This window comes from Cetorhinus maximus, unplaced genomic scaffold (genome assembly GCF_964194155.1).
Source record: "Cetorhinus maximus unplaced genomic scaffold, sCetMax3.hap1.1 HAP1_SCAFFOLD_954, whole genome shotgun sequence".
NCBI classification, from domain to species: Eukaryota; Metazoa; Chordata; class Chondrichthyes; order Lamniformes; family Cetorhinidae; genus Cetorhinus; species Cetorhinus maximus.
The window spans coordinates 104-21550 of NW_027596896.1; the positions used below are offsets into that span (position 1 = coordinate 104).

The 21447-nt window shown below is 48.2% G+C and overlaps 1 protein-coding gene across 1 annotated transcript; it reads left to right on the plus strand.

Annotated features, from left to right (window-relative positions):
• Positions 1-1541: 1541 nt before the first annotated feature.
• Positions 1542-20980, plus strand: selenoj (selenoprotein J; the record flags this gene model as incomplete). Its single annotated transcript, XM_078536171.1, has 6 exons — positions 1542-1721; positions 7283-7473; positions 11465-11594; positions 12785-12952; positions 20486-20614; positions 20779-20980. Coding segments are annotated over 6 exons (923 nt in total), but the record flags the coding sequence as incomplete, so codon positions are not given.
• Positions 20981-21447: the final 467 nt, after the last annotated feature.

The window sequence follows — 21447 nt, forward strand, 5'->3', positions numbered from 1 at the left end:
TACTTTCGATTATCAGCAAAGTGATGGATGGGGTCATCAACAGTGTTATCAAGCGGCACTTGCTTAACAATAACCTACTCACTGATGCTCAGTTTGGGTTCTGCCAGGGCCACTCAGCTCCTGACCTCATTACAGCCTTGGTTCAAACGTGGACCAAAGAGCTGAACTCAAGAGTTCAGTTGACATCAAGGAAGAATTTGACCGAGTATGGCTTTGAGGAACCCTAGCAAAACTGGAATCAGTGGGAATAGGGGGAAAACTCTCCACTGGTTGCAGTCATACCGAGCACAAAGGAAAGTTCGTTGTGATGGAGATCAATCATCTCAGTCCGAGGAAATTTCTACAGATTCTTCAGGTTACTATCCTGGGCACAACCATCTTCAGCTGTTTCATCAATGACCTTCCCTCCAATATAAGGTCAGAAGTGGGGATGTTCGCTGATGATTGCACAATGTTCAGCACCATTCGCGACTCCTCAGATACTGAAGCAGTCCATGTTCAAATGCAGCAAAACCTGGACAATATCCAGGCTTGGGCTGACAAGTGGCAAGTAACATTCATACCACACAAAGTGCCAAGTAATGACCATCTTCAACAAGAGAGATTTTAACCAATGCCCCTTGACATTCAATGGCATTACCATCACTGAATCCCCCGCTATCAACATCCTGGGGGTTACCATTGACCAGAAACTGATTTGGATCAGCCATATAAATGCTGTAGTTACAAGAGCAGCTCAGAGGCTGGGAATTTTTGGCAAATAACTCACCTCTTGACTCCCCAAAGCTTGTCCACCATCTACAAGGCACAAGTCAGGAGTGTGATGGAATACTCCCCACTTGCCTGGATGAGTGCAGCTCCCACAACACTCAAGAAGCTTGACACCATCCAGGACAAAGCAGCCCACTTGATTGGCACCACATCCACAAACATTCACTCCCTCCACCACCGACGCACAGTAGCAGCAGTGTGTACCATCTACAAGATACACTGCAGGAATTCACCAAGGCTCCTTTGACAGCACCTTCCAAACCCACGACCACTACCATCTAGAAGGATAAGGGCAGCAGATAGATGGGAACACCACCACCTGGAAATTCCCCTCCAAGCAACTCACCATTCTGACTTGGAAATATATCACCGTTCCTTCACTGTCGCTGGGTCAAAATCCTGGAACTCCCTCCCTAACAGCACTGTGGGTGTACCTACACTACATGGACTGCAGCGGCTCAAGAAGGCAGCTCACCACCACCTTCTCAAGGGCACATCCCGTGAAAGAATAAAAAAAACTCTCTGTTCTCACCCTCACCCCACCTTCTCTCCCCCTCTCCTCTAGCCCCTCCCCACCGCTTTTCTCCCCTTTTCTCTCTCCTCTCCTTTCCCTGTGCACTGGGTTTCTGAATAAAGAGAAAATAAAATTGATGTCACCGGTTGCAATCTCTCGGTCGGTCTCTCTCGCTATCTCTCTCATGACCTCTCTCTCTCTCTCTCTCTCTCACTCTCACTCTCTCACTCACACACTCTCTCACGGTCTCCCCCAGGCCAGCCACTGCACTGGATCTATGACCTGAGCCGTTTGGACCAAGTCCTGAAGGGCCATGAGGGCACTCCTGAATTTGTGGATCCTGGTCAGGGTCCGTTCTACCGCCAGCCTACAGGAGCTCAGAGCGGTTATGGGGATCAGACTCTTGCCTTGCTCAATGCCCTAGTGGAAGGGAAAGGTGAGTGGAATGTTCCAGATGGTTGGCCTGTGGAATGATGGTTGTGTGTCCAACGAGCATTTCTCAATCCAGTGTGTGAGAATCTCAGAGCAGGAATTATTCATCGCACTCAAAAAAAACCCACCCCTTCCTCATAGATCAACCCCATATCCCTCAATCCCACCGACCCATCTTCTCCCCATATCCCTCAATCCCACCGACCCATCTTCTCCCCATATCCCTCAATCCCACCGACCCACCTTCTCCCCATATCCCTCAATCCCTATCTACCCACCTTCTCCCCATAACCCTCAATCCCATCTACCCACCTTCTCCTCATATCCCTCAATCCCACCGACCCATCTTCTCCCCATATCCCTCAATCCCACCTACCCATCTTCTCTCCATATCCCTCAATCCCACTGACCCATCTTCTCCCCATATCCCTCAATCCCACCTACCCATCTTCTCTCCATATCCCTCAATCCCACGGACCCATCTCCCCATATCCCTCAATCCCACCTACGCACTTTTTCCCCATATCCCTCAATCCCACTTACTTACCCTCTCCCCATATCCCTCAATCCCACCGACCCATCTTCTCCCCATATCCCTCAATCCCACCGACCCACCTTCTCCCCATATCCCTCAATCCCACCGACCGACCTTCTCCCCATATCCCTCAATCGCTATCTACCCATCTTCTCCCCATATCCCTCAATCGCTATCTACCCACCTTCTCTCCATATCCTTCAAAACCCTCCTCACAGCTTCGGAACAGAAGGAAGCCTCTCCCCACTCTCTCTCTCACCCTTCCCCTCCACCCTCTCTCACCTTCCTCCTTCTTCCACTCACTGTTTCACTCCCTCCCCCTCCACACCCTCTCTCACTCCCTCCCCCTCCGCACACTCTCACTCCCTCCCCCTCCGCACACTCTCTCGCTCCCTCCCCCTCCGCACGCTGTCTCGCTCCCTCCCCCTCCGCACACTCTCACTCCCTCCCCCTCCACACACTCTCACTCCCTCCCCCTCCACACCTTCTCTCACTCCCTCCCGCTCCACACACTCTCTCGCTCCCTCCCCCTCCGCACACTCTCACTCCCTCCCCCTCCACACCTTCTCTCACTCCCTCCCGCTCCACACACTCTCTCGCTCCCTCCCCCTCCGCACACTCTCACTCCCTCCCCCTCCACACCTTCTCTCATTCCCTCCCGCTCCACACACTCGCTCCCTCCCCCTCCGCACACTCTCACTCCGTCCCCCTCCACACCTTCTCTCACTCCCTCCTGCTCCACACACTCTCACTCCGTCCCGCTCCACACACTCTCTCGCTCCCTCCCCCTCCGCACACTCTCACTCCCTCCCGCTCCACACACTCTCTCGCTCCCTCCCCCTCCACACACTCTCACTCCGTCCCGCTCCACACACTCTCTCGCTCCCTCCCCCTCCGCACACTCTCACTCCCTCCCCCTCCACACACTCTCACTCCCTCCCCCTCCACACCTTCTCTCACTCCCTCCCCCTCCACACACTCTCACTCCCTCCCCCTCCACACCTTCTCTCACTCCCTCCCGCTCCACACACTCTCTCGCTCCCTCCCCCTCCGCACACTCTCACTCCGTCCCCCTCCACACCTTCTCTCACTCCCTCCTGCTCCACACACTCTCACTCCCTCCTGCTCCACACACTCTCTCGCTCCCTCCCCCTCCGCACACTCTCACTCCGTCCCCCTCCACACCTTCTCTCACTCCCTCCCGCTCCACACACTCTCTCGCTCCCTCCCCCTCCGCACACTCTCACTCCGTCCCGCTCCACACACTCTCTCGCTCCCTCCCCCTCCACACACTCTCACTCCCTCCCCCTCCACACCTTCTCTCACCCCCTCCCGCTCCACACACTCTCTCGCTCCCTCCCCCTCCGCACACTCTCACTCCCTCCCCCTCCACACCTTCTCTCACTCCCTCCCGCTCCACACACTCTCTCGCTCCCTCCCCCTCCACACACTCTCACTCCGTCCCCCTCCACACCTTCTCTCACTCCCTCCTGCTCCACACACTCTCACTCCCTCCCGCTCCACACACTCTCTCGCTCCCTCCCCCTCCACACACTCTCACTCCCTCCCCCTCCACACCTTCTCTCACTCCCTCCCGCTCCACACACTCTCTCGCTCTCTCCCCCTCCGCACACTCTCACTCCGTCCCCCTCCACACCTTCTCTCGCTCCCTCCTGCTCCACACACTCTCACTCCCTCCCGCTCCACACACTCTCTCGCTCCCTCCCCCTCCACACACTCTCACTCCCTCCCGCTCCACACACTCTCTCGCTCCCTCCCGCTCCACACACTCTCACTCCCTCCCCCTCCACACCTTCTCTCACTCCCTCCCGCTCCACACACTCTCTCGCTCCCTCCCGCTCCACACACTCTCACTCCCTCCCCCTCCACACCTTCTCTCACTCCCTCCCCCTCCACACCTTCTCTCACTCCCTCCCGCTCCACACACACTCTCACTCCCTCCCGCTCCACACACTCTCTCACTCCCTCCCGCTCCACACACTCTCTCGCTCCCTCCCCCTCCGCACACTCGCACTCCCTCCCCCTCCGCACACTCTCACTCCCTCCCCCTCCGCACTCTCTCACTAGTGAGCCTATCAGCACCGAACGCCAGAGGGAGACGGCCTGTGATTGGAGGAGCAGCTCCAAGCAGAATGTTTTTCGGCATTTTGAAAACTGGCTCCAGGGGCTGCACACGGAGGGAGGGGCTTTGTGGGCCCGTGTTGGACAAGCCAGATGTAGACAGATGACTAAAGGAACCAGAAAGGTTAATGGGATGTTTGCCTTTATATCTAGCAGGTTGGAATATGAAGGGGATGAAAGCTACACAAGGCCCTGCTCAGGTCACATCTGGAACACTGTCCACTGTTCAGGACCCCACACCTTAGGAAGGAGATATTGTCCTTAGAGGGAGCTCAGCGTAGATTCACCACATTGATACCAGGACTTCAAGGGTTAAATAATGAGGAGAGATTACATAAACCGGACTTGTATTCCCTGGAATTTAGAAGGTTAGGGGTGATTGAGATTTTTAGGATTTTGAAAAGCATGGAAAGGACGGATAGAGAGAAACTTCTTCCTCTGGGTGGGGTTGCAGTCAGGACAAGGGGACAGAAACTTAAAATCAGAGTCAGACCTTTCAGGAGGGAAGTTAAAAACACACAAAGCTTGGTGGATGTGGGGAAATCTGTCCACAAAGAGCAGTAGATGCTCAATTAATCATTTTAAATCTGAGATTGATTGATTTTTGCTAGATAAGGTTTTAGAAGGGTTTGCAGCTAGGATTAATAGCTGAAAGTTTACCTTGGCGAGCTGCATAGTATAGACATGGTTTTCAGAGGTGTGAACTTGCTGAGCATCTCCCATCTCCACCTTGTAGGCTGGTCTCCAGAGGAAGGACAGATGTCTATACATCTGGGGCCTCGTCAGTTGCAGGAGTTCTGGGAGAAGCGAACTTGAGGGAAACACCAGCTGCCGAATGGGACTCTCTCCTGTTAGGGTTCACTCCCATAGCCATTAGCTATTGGCGTTGTTAAAGTTGAAAGGCACCGAGCAGCTGGGCCCAGGCGGCCACAGTGGTAGATGCGGTCTTGTCCCCCAGGTGTCCCATCCCCTGGCCCAGCCCCCAGTATAAAGGCAGTGAAGATTTGGATCAAACATGAGGCTGGACTTATGCATATGCAGGCGAGAGGTGGGCAGATGTAAAGGTTTGTATGCACCACCCCTTACCCCTCCCCAACCTCGGCCATTTACCCATAGATGGGATGGGGATTGACAGGGTTACCAGCCTGTAAATCACAGGTCGCCAATTAAGGTCATTAAATGTAATTGTTCTCTTGGCCCCCAAGGAGTTGGGGATTTGACCAGCTGACTGGTGTTGGCCTCCCAGTGGCTGGACCAGGGCACCGATATCCCAATGCAGGTGTGAACTCCACCCCAAGCCCCCCTTGGCCACAGCTGTGGCCGTGGTTCCCCTTTCAGCATTACCTCAAGAGGACTCTCTCTCTGTCTCCCTCTCTCTCTCTCCCTCTGTCTCTTTCTCTCTCTCCCTCTCTGTCTCTCTCTCGCCCTCTCTCTCTCTCTTTCTCTCTCTCCCTCTCTCTCTCTCACTCACTCTCTCTCTGTCTCCCTCTCTCTGTCTCTCCCTCTCCCTCTCTCTCTCTCCCTCTCTCTCTCTCCCTCTCTCTCTCCCTCTGTCTCTCTCTTTCTGTCTCGCTCTCTCTCAGTCTCTCTCCTTCTGTCTCTCTCTCTATGTCTCTCTCTCTCTCTGACTCGCTCTCTCTCTGACTCGCTCTCTCTCTGACTCTCTCTCTCTCACTGTCTCTCTCTCTCCCTCGTGCTCTCACTCTCTGTCTCTCTCTCTCTCTCTATCTCGCTCTCTCTCTGTCCCTCTCCCTCTGTCTCGCTTTCTCTCCCTCTCTCTCACTGTCTATCTCTCTCTGACTCGCTCTCTCTCTGACTCTCTCTCTTTCTGTCTCTCTCTCTCTCTCTCACTGTCTCTCTCTCCCTCTCCCTCTCATTCTGTCTCGCGCTCTGTCTCTCTCTCTGCAACTGTCTCTCTCTCTCCCTCTCTCTCTGTCTCGCGCTCTGTCTCTCTCTCTCTCTCTCACTGTCTCTCTCTCCCTCTCTCTTTCCCTCTCTCCCTCTCTCTCTGTCTTGTGCTCTCCCTCTCTCTCTGCCTCACGCTCTGTCTCTCTCTCTCTCTCTGTCACAGTCTCTCCCTCGCTCCCTCTCTCTCTGTCTCTCTCTCCCTCTCCCTCTCTCCCTCTCTCTCTGTCTCGCGCTCTCTCTCTCTCTCTCTCTCCCTCTCTCTCTCTCCCTCTCTCTCTCTCCCTCTCTCTCTCTCTCTGTCTCTCTCTCCCTCTCCCTCTCCCTCTCTCTCTGTCTAGCGCTCTCTCTCTCCCTCTCTCCCTCTCTGTCTCACGCTCTCCCTCTCACTGTCTCTCTCTCCTTCTCCCTCTCTCCCTCTCTCTCTGTCTTGTGCTCTCTCTCTCTCCCTCCCTCCCTCTCTCTCTGTCTCGCGCTCTCCCTCTCTCTCTGTCTCGCACTCTCCCTCTCTCCCTGTCTCTCTCTCTCTCTCTCTCTCTCACCTGAACTGTAGCTTGCTGCAGCTTTCGAGCTCAAGGGCCTCCAATTGGCCGTCCAGCTTGGAGAACCCGCCCACCATCCTTAATCGAATGGCCAGCGCTCCTCTGGCCACTAACTGGCCAGCTCAGGGAATATCAGTGCCGGATAACTGTTCAACATGGGCTCGAGACTCCCACTTGACACCGACATCGGGGCCCCATCCCAAAATCCTGCCCATGATTCCACTTAATGATGGAACAGACCCAAGGGGCTGAATAGCCTCCTCCTGCTCCAAGACCTTGGATAAGTCCTGGGAAAACTACCATTGCCAATGGAACCATTTACCCCAGAATGTGAGAGCTTTGTTGGCTGATGAGGAGAAAACTACACCCCAGTGAGAACCAGGAGAGGAAGGGAGAAATTTGGAGAATAATTAGTTTGCAGTGTGGTATCCCTTTGTGCAGGTTTCGATGTACAATTGTACCGACAACAATTGCACAAAACCTTCGGACCAAACACTGACTACGACCTCAAGGGAAAACCTAAAGCGCAGGACCAGGTTCAGACAGGAGGATACAGAAATGCTTCAATCAAAGCGTTCCTGACAGCGTATGAAGCAATAAAGGAAAAAACAGGACTCTCCCCAGATCCACAGGTAAATTCCAGAAAATGTAAAGGCCGCCATCTGTTCAAACTGGGCTAGTTATTACTCCCATTTATAAAAATTTATTCTTTCACAGTCTGAGGGCTTTGCTGGCTGGGCCAGCATTTATTGCCCGTCCCTAGTTGCCCTTGAGAAGGTGGTGGTGAGCTGCCTTCTTGAGCCGCTGCAGTCCATGTGGTGTAGGTACACCCACAGTGCTGTTAGGGAGGGAGTTCCAGGATTTTGACCCAGCGACAGTGAAGGAATAGATTAATCAGTTGAAAACTCGGAGTGAGCCGTGTGAACAGTACAAATCAGGAGCAGGAGTAGGCCATTCAGCCCCTCGAGCCTGCTCCACCATTCAATATGATCACAGCTGATCTGATTGTGGCCTTAACTCCACTTTGCTGCCTGCCCCTGATAACCTTTGACTCCCTTGTTAGTCAAGAACTATCTGCCTCTGCCCTAAAAATATTCAAAGACCCTGTCTCCACCGCTCTGTGGGGAAGAGAGTTCCAAAGACTCATGATCCTCTGAGAGAAAAAAAATTCTTCTCACCTCCATCTTAAATGGAAGACCCCTTATTTTTAAACAGTGTCCCCTGGTTCTAGTCTCTCCCACCTCTCATTCTTCGAAACTCCACTGGATACAGGCCCAGCCTGTCCAACCTTTCTTCAGATAATGATGCCCCCCACTCCCCACCCCCCGTCAGCCATCCAACCCGTACACAGTATTCTGGCTGTGGTCTCACCAACGCTCTGCATACCTGAGGCAAAACATCCTTACTTTTATATCTCACTCCCCTTGCAATATTGCATTTCCCTTCCTAATCACTTGCTGCACCTACAAACTAACTTTTCCTGATTCATGTACCAGGACGCCCAGATCCCTCTGTACCTCAGAGCTCTGCAATCCCTCTCCATTTAAATAATATGCTGCTTTTCTATTCTTCCTAACAAAGTAGACAATTTTACATTTTCCAACATCATACCCCTGTCAAAACATCACCATAAATGTTACTGGTCTAGTAATGCAGATGGCCAGACGAATGATTGTGTGATCTGGGAAATTTAATTCAGTTAATCATTCAGTTAAATAAATCTGGAATGAGAAAGCGAATCTCAGTAACGGTGACTATGAAACTACCGGATTGTCACTGAAGACTCACCTGGGTCAGTCATGTCCTTTAGGGAAGGAAATCTGCCATCCTTACCCGGTCTGACCAAGATGTGACTCCAGACCCACTGCAATGTGGTTGACTTTTACAGTATTCCAGTTGAGGCTGAACAAGTGTTTTATAAATGTTCACCATCACTTCCCTGCTTTTATACCCTGTGCCTCCAGAATGCCTGGGATGCAGTATGCCTTTTTAATCACTTTCTCAATTTATTCTGTCACCTTCAATGATTTGTCCACATTTACCCTCAGGTCCCTCTGCTCCTGCACGCCCCTTTAAAATTCTCTGAGCAAAATGAATCACTTCACACTTCTCTGTCCAGCCATTCCACCAAGCTGCCTGTGTCCTCCTGAAATCCATCACTATTCTCCGCACAGTTCACAATATTTCCAAGTTTTGTGTCATCCATAAATTTTGAAACTATCCCCTGTACACTCAAGTCTAGGTCATTAATATAGATCAGGAAAAACAAGGGTCCTATGACTGACCCCCTGGGGAACTCCACTGTAAACCTTCCTCCAGTCTGAAAAACAACCATTCACATCTATCCTGTTTTCTGTCACTCAAAGCCAACTTTGTGTCCATGTGGCCGCTGTCTTTTTCATTCCATGAGCTTCAACTCTGCTGACAAGTCTGTTGTGCAGCATTTTATCAAACACCTTTCGGAAGTCCATGTACACCACATCAAGAGGTGTCAGCTGTGGCTCAGTTCATAGCACCCTCACCTTTGAGTCAGAAGGTTGTGGGTTCATGTCCCACTCCAGGACTTTGAACAAAAAAAAAAGTCAAGAACTGTGAATGTACTCGAAAGAGTTACACCACATCAACCACATTGCCCTCATTAACCCTCTGCTACCTCATCAAAAAATTCCATCAAATTAATTAAACATGATTTGCCTTTAACAAACCTTTTCTGGCTTTTCTTAATTAAGAAAATTAATTTGTCCAGGTGACTGTTAACTTTGTCCCAGATTATTGTTTCTAAATGTTTTCTCACCACTGAGGTTAAACTGACTGGCCTGTAGCTGCTGGGCTTGTCTTCACACATCCTTTTGAGCAAGAGTACAGCATTTGCAATTGTCTAGTCCAGTGGACATGTGTCAAAATTGGGAGAGCTTATATAGTCATACTCACCGAATCATACCTTACAGACAATGTCCCAGACACCCCCATCACCATCCCTGGTTATGCCCTGTCCCACCAGCAAGTCAGATCCACCAGAGGTAATGACCCAGTGGTCCCTTGTAGGGAGGGAGTAGCCCAAGGAGTCCTCAACATTAATTCTGGACCTCATGAAGTCTCATAGCATCAGGTCAAACGTGGGCAAGGAAATCTCCTACTGATTACTGTCAACCTCCACCACTACCCCTCACGCTCAGCTGATGAATCAGTGCTCCCCCATGTTGAACACCACTTTGAAGAAGCACACAGGGTAGCAAGAGCACAGACTGGGGAACCACTCTTGGTTCGGTAGCACCACCACTGACCAAGCTGGCTTAGTCCTAAAAGACATAGCTGCTAGACTGGGTCTGCAGCAGGTGGCGGGGGAATGAACAAGAGAGAGGAACCTACTTGACCTCATCCTCACCAATGTACCTGTTGCAGATGCATCTGTCCATGACAGTATCAGTAGGAGTGACCACTGCACAGTCCTTGTGGAGACGAAGTCCCATCTCCACATTGAGGATACCCTCCATCGTGTTGAGTGGCACTGCCACTGTGCTAAATGGGATGGATTTCAAACAGATTGAACAACTCAAAACATGAGGTGCTGTGGGCCATCAGCGGCAGTAGAATTGCACTCAAACACAATCTGTAATCTCATGGCCCGGCAAATCCCCCACTCTACCATTACCATCAAGCCAGGGGATCAACCCTGGTTCAATGAAGAGTGGAGTTGGACATGCCAGGAGCAGCACCAGGATGACCAATCTTAGGCCCCCAGCATCACAGATGCCAATCTTCAAACAACTGAATCCACTCCATGTGACATCAAGATACAGCTGAAGGCATTAGATCTTGCAAAGGCTATGGACCCTGACAATATTCGGCAATAGTAAAGAAGAATTGTTCTCCAGAACTTGCCGTGCCCCTAGCCAAGCTGTTCCAGTACAACTACAACACTGGCATCTACCCGGCTATGTAGAAAATTGCACAGGTATGTCCTGTACAGGACAAACCCAACCCAGCCAATTACCGCCTCTCGATCGTCAGTAAAGTGATGGAAGGTGTCATCAACAGTGGAATCGAGCAAAACTTGTTTAGCAATAACCTGCTCACTGACGCCCAGTTTGGGTTCCACCAGGGCCACACAGCTCCTGGCCTCATTACAGCCTTGGTTCAAACATGGACAAACGAGCTGAACTCTCGAGGTGAGGTGAGAGCGACTGCCCTTGACATTAAAGCAGCATTTGACCGAGTGTGGCATCAAGGAGCCCTAACAAAACTGGAGTCGATGGTAATCAGGGGAAGACTCTCCACTGGTTCATGTCATACCGAGCACAAAGGAAGATGGTTGGCATTGTTGGAGGTCAGTCATCTGAGCTCCAGGACATCACTGCAGGGGTTCTTGGTGAGTTTCTGCAGTGCATCTCATTCATACCAAAATGCGTCACTTTGCACTCCTCTGCATTAAATTTCATCTGCCACATGTCTTTTGATTTCACCAGTCTGTCTATATCTTCCTGAAGTCTGTTACTATCTTACTCACATTTCCCAGTTTTGTGTCATCTGTAAATGTTGATATTGTGCCCTGTACCCAAGTCCAGTCTTTAATATATATTAATAAGCGGCTGCAGTGAATTGCCGGATGTTCCTGTTTCACAGATGGATGGTGTGGCGAAGATTGCACCAATTGTCTCTCTGTACGCTGGAGACCCCAAACTCCCAGAGTATGTGGAGGAGGTCGTACGGGTCACACAGGATGACAATCTGGCTGTGAAATGCAGCATTGCAGGTAGGTGTCAGTTCTAGGCTGTCCCATGTTATGTCGGTCGTGTTTCTTGCATCTAACCAGGCACCAGCAGACCTCAGGGTCTCCACACCAATCACAGGCCTGATTTTCCCAATTAAAGGGACTCTCAGATTGTAATTGTCCAATCATACTGGGCACAAAATTGCAGCTGCCTATGTTAGGCGCAGTATCTCCGTCTGATAATTCAACCTCACATACTCTGTTTCCAATCCCCAGGTGGTAGGTGGGATTGAGGGAGAAGGTGGGATTCATTCATTCATTCATGGGATGTGGGGATCAGTGGCTAGGCCAGTATTTTTTGTTCATCCCCAACTGCCCTTGTTCATTTAAGAGTCAGCCACATTGCTGTGGGTCTGGAGTCACATGTAGGCCATATTTCCTTCCCTGAAGGGCATTAGTGAAACAGATGGGTTTTTACAACAATTGGCAAAGACTTTTAATTCCAGATTTTCATTGAATTCAAATTCCACCATCTGCAGTGTTGAGATTGGAACCCGGAGCATTCCCCTGAGTCTCTAGTCTCTAGTTCAGTGATAATACCACTATGCCACCGCCTCCTCTATACTTTTTTTATTGTTTATCCCCCAGGCAATGTTACTGGAAGCAAGGTGTTTTACCGGAAATCAACTCCCAGAGAAACCTATTTCTTAAAGGGTCCATCACCCCAACGGGAAATATAGGTTTTTCCCCAAAAGCACGTAGGCCATCACAGGGGGTAGGTGGGGTTGAGGAAATGAGGAGAAGGTGGGTAGCTGTGAATTGAAGGATATGGGGGTGAAGGTGAGTACATGGGATTGAGAGATACAGGGAGATGGTAGGTTTGAGGAACATGGAAAGGAGGTGTATTAATCAAACAGAGAGTGGGATAGATAAAAGCAAAATACTACAGATGCTGGAAATCTGAAATAAAAACAGAAAATGCTGGTAAAACTCAGCAGGTCTGACAGTTTCTGTGGAGAGAGAAACAGAGTTAACGTTTCGAGCCAATATGACTCTTCAGCTCTGAAGAAGAGTCATACGGATTTGAAACGTTCATAACAGAGTAGGGTGGCTTGTTTTCCCTGAAGACTGAATGCAGATGCTGCCTTCCTGGTGCTTTAGACTATGACCCCAATTCCCAGTTCTCATGTCTCAGTTTCACCCAACTCTAACCCCTCTGTGACCCTTTACAGCGGCTGCCATTCTAGAGGAATTTATTCTTCACCCCCAGGGGGAAGGGTTCCTGGAGAAGGTGAAGGATAGGCCAGAGCTAAGCATCATTGCCAGCAAGATACCCGAGATCCTGAAACTGCGTGGTACAGCTCACCGTGAAGTGGTGCAGAAGATCGGCAGCTCATGTGGTAAGTCAGCAGAAGGGAAGGGTGGCGGGGGGAGAGTCAGGGAAGAGGTGGATCAGGGAGGGGGGGGAGGAGGGAGTGGAACAGGGGGGTGGATCAGGGAGGGGATGAAACAGGGGGGGTGGGCGCGAGGGGCAGTGGATCAGGGACTCCACTGGTCGGGGTCATACCTAGCACAAAGGAAGATGGTTGTGGTTGTTGGAGGTCAGTCATCTCAGTTCCAGGACATCACTGCAGGAGTTCCTCAGGGTAGTGTCCTCGGCCCAACCATCTTCAGCTGCTTCATCAATGACCTTCCTTCCATCATAAGGTCAGAAGTGGGGATGTTCGCTGATGATTGCACAATGTTCAGCACCATTCGCGACTCCTCAGACACTGAAGCAGTCCATGTCCAAATGCAGCAAGACCTGGATAATATCCAGGCTTGGGCTGACAAGTGACAAGTAACATTCGCGCCACACAAGCATCAGGCAATGACCATCTCCAATAAGAGAGAATCCAACCATCGCCCAAAATGCACCAAAATGGCAATCAAACTGTTGAGATTGTGCCTTCATAGTTAATCGTTATTAATTACAAAATCTCAGACACTGAACAGCTGATAGAAGCAAACAAGACATCTTATACCTCAAATGCTCCTGTGTTTGGTGAAGGTTCTGAGGTACAAAATGCAGTACATCAAGGGCTGGATAGTAGTAATGTGAGTGACAGAGCTATCGCATCCACAGGCCAATGGCCTAGAGTAGGTACTCGGGTGAGAGATATTTTGGTCAGGCCTAGTGAATGGAGGATGTGACAATTATGGGATGTGCAGGAAAAGTTACTGAGAAGTTGGAATATTGTTTGAAGGTTCAGGACGGTGGCCAACTAGTGAGTTCCATGAACTGGCAGAATGGGATGAAAACATGCAGGGTAAGAAAACGCAGTGTGAATTCTAATAGTGGGCCTGGGAGTGACTTTTGTGTCAGAAAATAATCATGTACCAGAGGAAGAGTCTCCAACAGTGCAAGAGGGAGATCTCACAGTAAACAGTCCCAACAGACATAAAAGTGCAAGTAGAGGCTTTAGCTTGAATAGATTAGACAATGAAATGAAAGGTGCAGAACAGTCTTGGAACAGAACTGGAAACAGATGTGCTAATGAACATGAAATTTTGGTGGTCAATAAATTTGAGGATAAACTAATTAAAAGGTAAAACAAAGGGAATTAAATCGTTGGAGAGAGGTTGGAGTTTATTCTGAAGTTCCAGATAAGGAACAGCTAGCTTTGTCACATGGGTGGATTTGCTGATGGGATTTATAAAGCTAGTGATTTTGAAGAGTGACTGACTGGGTAATACAGATACAGTGGACTTTTCACAGAATCACAGAATTGTTACAGTGCAGAAGGAGGCCACTCAGCCCATCGTTTCTGCACCAGCTCTCCGAATGAGCAACACAGCGAGTTCCATTCTCCCACCTCCTCCCCATAACCCTGCACATTCTACCTTTGCAGATAACAGTCTAATTCCCTTTTGAATGTTTCAATTAAACCTACCTCCACCAACTCTCAGGTAGCGCATTCCAGACCCTGATCACTTGCTGTGTGAAAAATCTACTCCTCATAACACCATTGCTTCTTCTACTAATTACTTTCAATCCGTGCCCTCTCGTTCTCGATCCTTTCATGAGTGGGAACAGCTTCTCCCTCTCTACTTTGTCCATACCCCTCATGATTTTGAATATCTTTATCATATCTCCTCTCAGCCTTCTTTTCTCTAAGGAAAACAGTCTTAATTTCTTCAATCTATCCTCATAGCTAAAGTTCCTCATGCCAGAAGCCATTCTTGTGAATCTTTTCTGCACTTTCTCCAATACCTTCACATCCTTCCTAAAGTGCAGTGCCCAGAACTATGCACAATACTCCAGCTGAGGTGAAACCAGTGTCTTATACAAGTTCAACATAACTCTGTGCTCCTATTAATAAAGCCCAGGATACTATATGCTTTATTAACTGCTCTCTCAACCTGTCCTGCCACCTACAATAACTTATGTACATATACACCCAGGTCTCTCAGCGCCTGCACCCCCTTTAGAATTGTACCCTTTATTTTATATTGTCTCTCCATGTTCTTCCTACCAAAATGAATCACTTCACACTTCTCCCCATTGAACTTCATCTGCCACCTGTCTGCCCATACCACCAACTTGTATTTGTCTTTTTGAAGTTCTACAATATCCTCCTCACAGTTCACAATGATTCCGAGTTTTGTAACATCTGCAAATTTTGAAAATGTTTCCTGTAAACCAAGGTCTATGTCATTAATATATATACCAGGCAAAACAAGGGTCCCAACACTGACCCCTGGGGAACCCCAGTACAAATCTTACCCCAGCCCAAAAAACGTATATTAACCACTACTCTTTGTTCCCTGTCACTCAGCCAATTCCATATCCATGTTGCTAATGTCCCTTTTATTCCATGAGCTATAACTTTTCTCACAAGCCTGTTGTGTGGCACTGTATCAAACGCTTTTTGGAAGTCCATGTACGCCACATCAACAGCATTACCCTCATCATCCCTCTCTGTTACCTCTTCAAAAAACTCCAGCAAGTTAGTTAGTGATTTTCCCTTAAGAAGTCCATGCTGTCTTTCCTTAACGTTTGCAATTGTCCAGACCTCTGGTACCATCCCTGAAGCTAAGGAAGACTTAAAATTTTCACTCTCGCTTCCCTCAGTATCCTCGGATGCATCTCTTCCAGTCCTGGTACCTAATCAACTTTAAGTACAGACAGCCTATCCAATAACACCTCTTTTTCAATTTTAAACCCTTCTTGTGTCTGAATTACCTCCTCTATCACTATGGCCTGGGTAGCATCTTGTTCCTTGGTAAAGACAGATGCAAAGTATTCATGTAATACCTCAGCTATACCTCCTGCTTCTATGTGTAAATTCCCTTTCTGGTCCCTCATCATCCATACTCCTCTTTTTAACATCTTTTACTATTTATATGCCAATTGACTTTACGTTTCCTTTTATGTTAGCTGCCAGTCTTTCTTCATACTCCCTCTTTGCTTCTCTTATTTTCTCCTTCACCTCCCCCTGAACCTTCTGTATTCAGCCTGTTCTCAATTGTAGCTTCTACCTGACACCTGTCATAAGCACACTTTTTCTTCTTTATCTTAATTTCTATCTCCTTTGTCATTCAGGGAACTCTAGATTTGTTTGCCCTACCTTTCCCTTTGGAGGAAATGTACCTTGATTGTGCCCGAATTAGCTCTTCTTTGAAGGTAGTCCATTGTTCAACTACAGTTTTTCCTGCCAACTCTTGACTCCAATTTATTCGGCCCAGATCGATTCTTACCCCATTGAAGTTGGCTTTCCCTCCAGTTAATTATTCTTCCTCTGGATTTTTCTTTGTTATTTTCCATAGTCAGCCTGAACCTTTTGATATAATGATCACTGTCCCCTAAATGTTCCTCTACTGACACTTGCTCTACTTGGCCCACTTCATTTCCAAGAGCTAGGTCTAGCAGTGCCTCCTTCCTCTTTAGACTGGAAACATACTGCTAAAGAAAATTTCCCTGAACACTCTTGACCCTCTCTGACCTTTACACTAATACTATCCCAGTCTATATTTGGATAATTCAGTCCCCCCATTATATGTACTCTATAATTTTTGCACCTCTCTGCAATTTCCTTTCTAATGTGTTCCTCTACATCCTTCCCATTAATTGATGGCCTATCGACTACACCAAGCAATGTAATTGCACCTTTTTTGTTCCTTCGCTCTAACTAAATAGATTCTGTCCTTGACCCGTCTGCATCATCCTCTTTCTCCAGTACTGCAATGCTCTCCTTTATCAATACCCCTCCACCTTCCACCTTTAATATTGTATCCAGGAATGTTTAATACCCAGTCCTGCCCTTCTATGAGCCAGGCCCCTGTTATAGCCACAAAATCATATTTCCACATGGCAATCTGCACCTGTAGCTCACTAATCTTATTTAGCACACTCCATGCAGTCACATACATGCAGTTACCCTGATTTAGACTCTGTTACTTTCTCTTTTACTCTGATCCCACATATTAACTTACTATTCCCTATTCTAGTGCTACCTGTCTTTCTCAGTATTTTGAGCACCCTGATATTCCTCTCTAATATTCTCTCCTGGTTCCCACACCTCTGCTGAGTTAGTTTTAAAGTCCCCCAACAGCACTAGCAATGTGCCTGCAAGGAACTTAGCCCCGGCTCTGTTCAGGTGCAACCCATCCGGCTTGTACAGGTGCCATCTCCCCCAGAGCCAATCCCAGTGTCCCAGGAATCTAAAGCCCTCCTTCTGCACCATCTTTCCAGCCACACATTCATCTGCCTTATCCTCCTATTTCTGTACTCACTGGCACGTGGCACTGGGAGTAATCTGGAGATCACTACTTTTGAGGTCCTGCTTGCTAATTTTCTGCTTTGCTCCATAAATTCTGACTGCAGGACCATATCTCTCTTTCTACCTATGTCATTATTACCAATGTGGATGACGACTGCTGGCTGTTCACCCTCCCCCCTTTGGGTGCTCTGCAGCCACTCGGTGACATCCTTGACCCATGGAGGTAACACATCATCCTAGATTCATGTCTGCTGAACAGAAAGGCCTGTCTATTTCCGTAACTATTAAATCACCTATCACTATTGCTCTTCCAGATTTCTTCGTACTGCCCTGTACAGCTGAGCCACCCATGGTGCGATGCACCTGGCTCTGGCTGAACTCCCCAGATGAACCATCAGTCTCACCTGTATTCAGGACTGAATACTGGTTGGAGAGTGGGATGCATCGGGGGATGCCTGCACTATCTGCCTGTATCTTTTTGACCATCTGGTGGTCCCCCCCTTCCCGCTCTCCCTGCACACGGGTAAACTGTGGGCTGACCATGTAGCTCTGAGCTTCACGGACGCTCCACAATGACGGCAGCTGGGGGCTCGAGCTGCTGCAACTCACAACACTTGTTGTACAAATGGTTATTCGGGATATGGGAAGCATCCTGGAGTTCCCACATAGCACAGGGTGGGCACTCGAGGTTGGAGCAGCCCTGCCATTTCTTTATTTTATTAGCTACCCTTGCTACTGAAAAAAAACCTTACCAATACTAATACACCTTACTATTGTTAATAAACCTTGTAATACTGATAAATCCTGCTAATACTTAACACACTTTATAAAAACCTTACCAATACTAATACACCTTACAATTGTTAATAAACCTTGTGGTACTGATCAATACTTAACACACTTTATTAGTTATAATAAACTTTTTTTAAAAATAAAAGATAATACTCACCAGCTACTCACTTGTACCTTATTATTAATAATTAATATATTTATATTTTTTAATCTTTTAGTTATTGAGACTCAGTGCCTAAGCACCAATACCTGCCTATCAACTTATACCTTTGCTGTGATGTTGTACCTTGATTTTCGTTTGCGAACATTAGCAGCACCACCAGCACCACCCCCAAAAACCAGCCCCACCAACATAGGCACTACCACAACCAGCAACAGCACCACCACTACCGGCACCACCACCACTGGCACCAGCACCACCGGTGCTGGCACCACCCTCACTGGCACCAGCACCACTGGCACCAGCACTGCCACAGCTAGCAATACCACCACCAGCCTGCTCTGAGTCTCTCAGGAACTCTCGCTCCATCCTCGCACCACTTTCAGCCCCAGTTCTCCCTGGAACTCTCGCTCTTGTCACTTTTCCACAGCTGTAAAAGTAAAATCTTGAAATTCTTTTGAACTCTTTTGGTCAGATATTCATGGGAATGTAGATTAATCAACGTAAAAGCCACAATTCTGTAAAGCGATACGTTTCAGAGAGAAATGTTTCTCAAACTGCCCAAAGAGCCAGCAGATGCAGAAGGTAAACTATGGAGACTGAACAATATGCCTGTGGCCTCAATGATGCTTCCACCATGTGGTATTATTGGTGAGACCTGTTTTGCTGAAAATAGGTTGTGATCAACTAAAAGTAGATCCCACAATAATATATCGGTTTCATAAAGGAAAAATTTCCCGCATCTCAGTGATAGATACATGTTGATGATTTCTTATGGGGAGGTAGTGTGTATTTTGAGAAATGTGTTATTTTTTTAAATTGGGAGTCAGGCTTCAGACGCTTTATTTGATGGAAGGTCATCGACCTGAGATGTTAACATTTGTTTCCTTCTCCATAGACACAGCAGACCAGCTGAAGTCTGTATCTATTTCCGATTTCCTGCACCCACTGTGACCTGCTTTTCGATTAGAGCTTTTAAATATATTGCTTTAGTTATTAAGCAGAGTGTGTTTCAAATAAATTTCAAACAACAATCCTGTTTAGAGATTGTTATGACCACACTGGTTAATCATATTAGGGTCATCACAGAGAGATGATGTTATATCTAAAAACCGAGGCAAAACTTGATTGGTCAGCTGAACTGGTTGTATAATCAGCCGAAGCTGGATGTTAGTTTTGATGAGTTGGAGTTAAGTACTAGGATGAATCATACTAAAGACAAGAATGTTTTAAGAGCAGATAAAACATTAAAAAATTAAATCTGGAGAAATGCACATTTATGTACCCATTTTTGAATGACCCAAAAGACATAAAAACAGTTGTTTTTAGTCACGCTTCACATGCTAATCTTCCTAATGGGTATATTCGAGTGCAGCGGGATTCATAGTCTTTCTTACGTTGAAAATGGGAAATTTTGTCCTTTAGCCTGGGAAGCTAAGAATAAAATGGTTTGTTAAAAGTGCTTTGGCTGCTGAAACACTGACTATTGTGGAGGCAGTAGATCTGGAATTCTATTTGTCAAATATTTTAAGTCAGATCCTGTACAACAGGCGTTAGTATACCCTTTGAATGTTATGTAGATGATCATTCATTGCGGGATACTGCACATTCCATGAAAAGTGTGACTTCAAAAAGGTTATGGGTTGACCTTGCTGGCTTGAAACAAATGCTGCAGGGAAAAGAAATCTCTAAAATTAAATGAGTGGATGCAAATCATCAACTGTCTGATTGTTTGACACAAAAGATGCTTGGACAAAGAAATTGTCAGGAGTCCTAGAGGAGGGGCATGTGGCAATGTCATATTATTAAGGAATATGGAAGTCTTTGATTTCATTTGTTTTGAAGTTTTGGAGTTGCACATATTAATTTAATTTTTACTTGAAGAGGAAGAAAGGAATCTATTAATTGTATGGTAATTGTGTTTAACTATATGCAGGTGGTGGGCATAACTGGAATTTCAAAAACCCTTATTGAAACTATGGGGAGGTGAATTAGGTGGTGTATACTTATAATGTATCACTCTGTAAATAAATGTCAGACTGAGTAAAGATAGGCTCCAGTACTATTCTTCACATACGGGCTTTCTGGAATAGAACACCAACTGTGCACCCAGATGAGTGGACCTGTAACCCCGAGATCAGTGCCCCTGTGCCCTGTACCCCTAGATTTCTCTGTTGCCCATCATTGACCTCTGCATTATTCTCCCTCTGCCCCTGCAGCTATCCCAGGGAACTTGCTGAATTCCCTTCACTGTCTGTTGGTGACTCCCAGCCTGAACGATTACCCTGCCACTGTGAGACTCACCATGGCAGCCGGAGGATGCAATTGTAGCCGGCTCAGCTTCGTAGGTGAGTGTAACAGAACAGGGGCCGGAGAGGATAGATGAGGGTGGGGGAAAGGGGGACCGGTGGAGGGGAAGCAGCCTAGGGCAGGGGGAATGAGTATATTAATGGGTGATGAACAAGGAGTGGGTATATTTGGGGATAATTTCCTGTTTCTCACTCTGTTCCAGGTGCCTGTGTTGGAGCAGCAGTCGGAGCCCACGGGATCCCTGCTGACTGGATCAAGAAAACCCGGCATGGTGACGCCATAAAGAAGCTCTCGAAGGATCTGGTCGCTCTCCGTGCATCTCCGTGAGGTGGAGCGCCAGCAGGGGTTCAGGAGAAGAATTTATAAACCCAATAACAGGAACATACAAGAAACACTGTTAACTGATCGCCCCAGGGGAGCGTTTCCACACTCTCTCCCTTGCTCTCACACTCTTTCTCTCACTCACTTCCCCTCATCCCTCACCTCCCTCACTCATCCCCAACCCTCACCCCTGTCCCTCACCCCGTCCTCTCCCTCACCACCTCCTTCACTCCAGTTCCCTCACACACAACCCTTCCCTTCCTCTCTCTCTCACTCTCCCTTCACACACTCTCGCTCTCTCTCCCCCATTCCCCCTTCCACTTCTCCTTCTGCACTTCTTTGCTCACTTCCTTCAATCACTCCCTCCCATTGTCTCCCTCCCACACTCTTCCTCGTTTCCTCCCACCCCACTCTCAATACCCCCTCCCACCACTTCCCTCTCTGCCCCTCTCCCCTCCTCTCTGTATGCCTCATACTCTCCCTCCCCGCCCCCCTCGCGCTCTCTCTCTCCTCCTCGCGCTCTCTCTCCTCCTCGCGCTCTCTCTCTCCT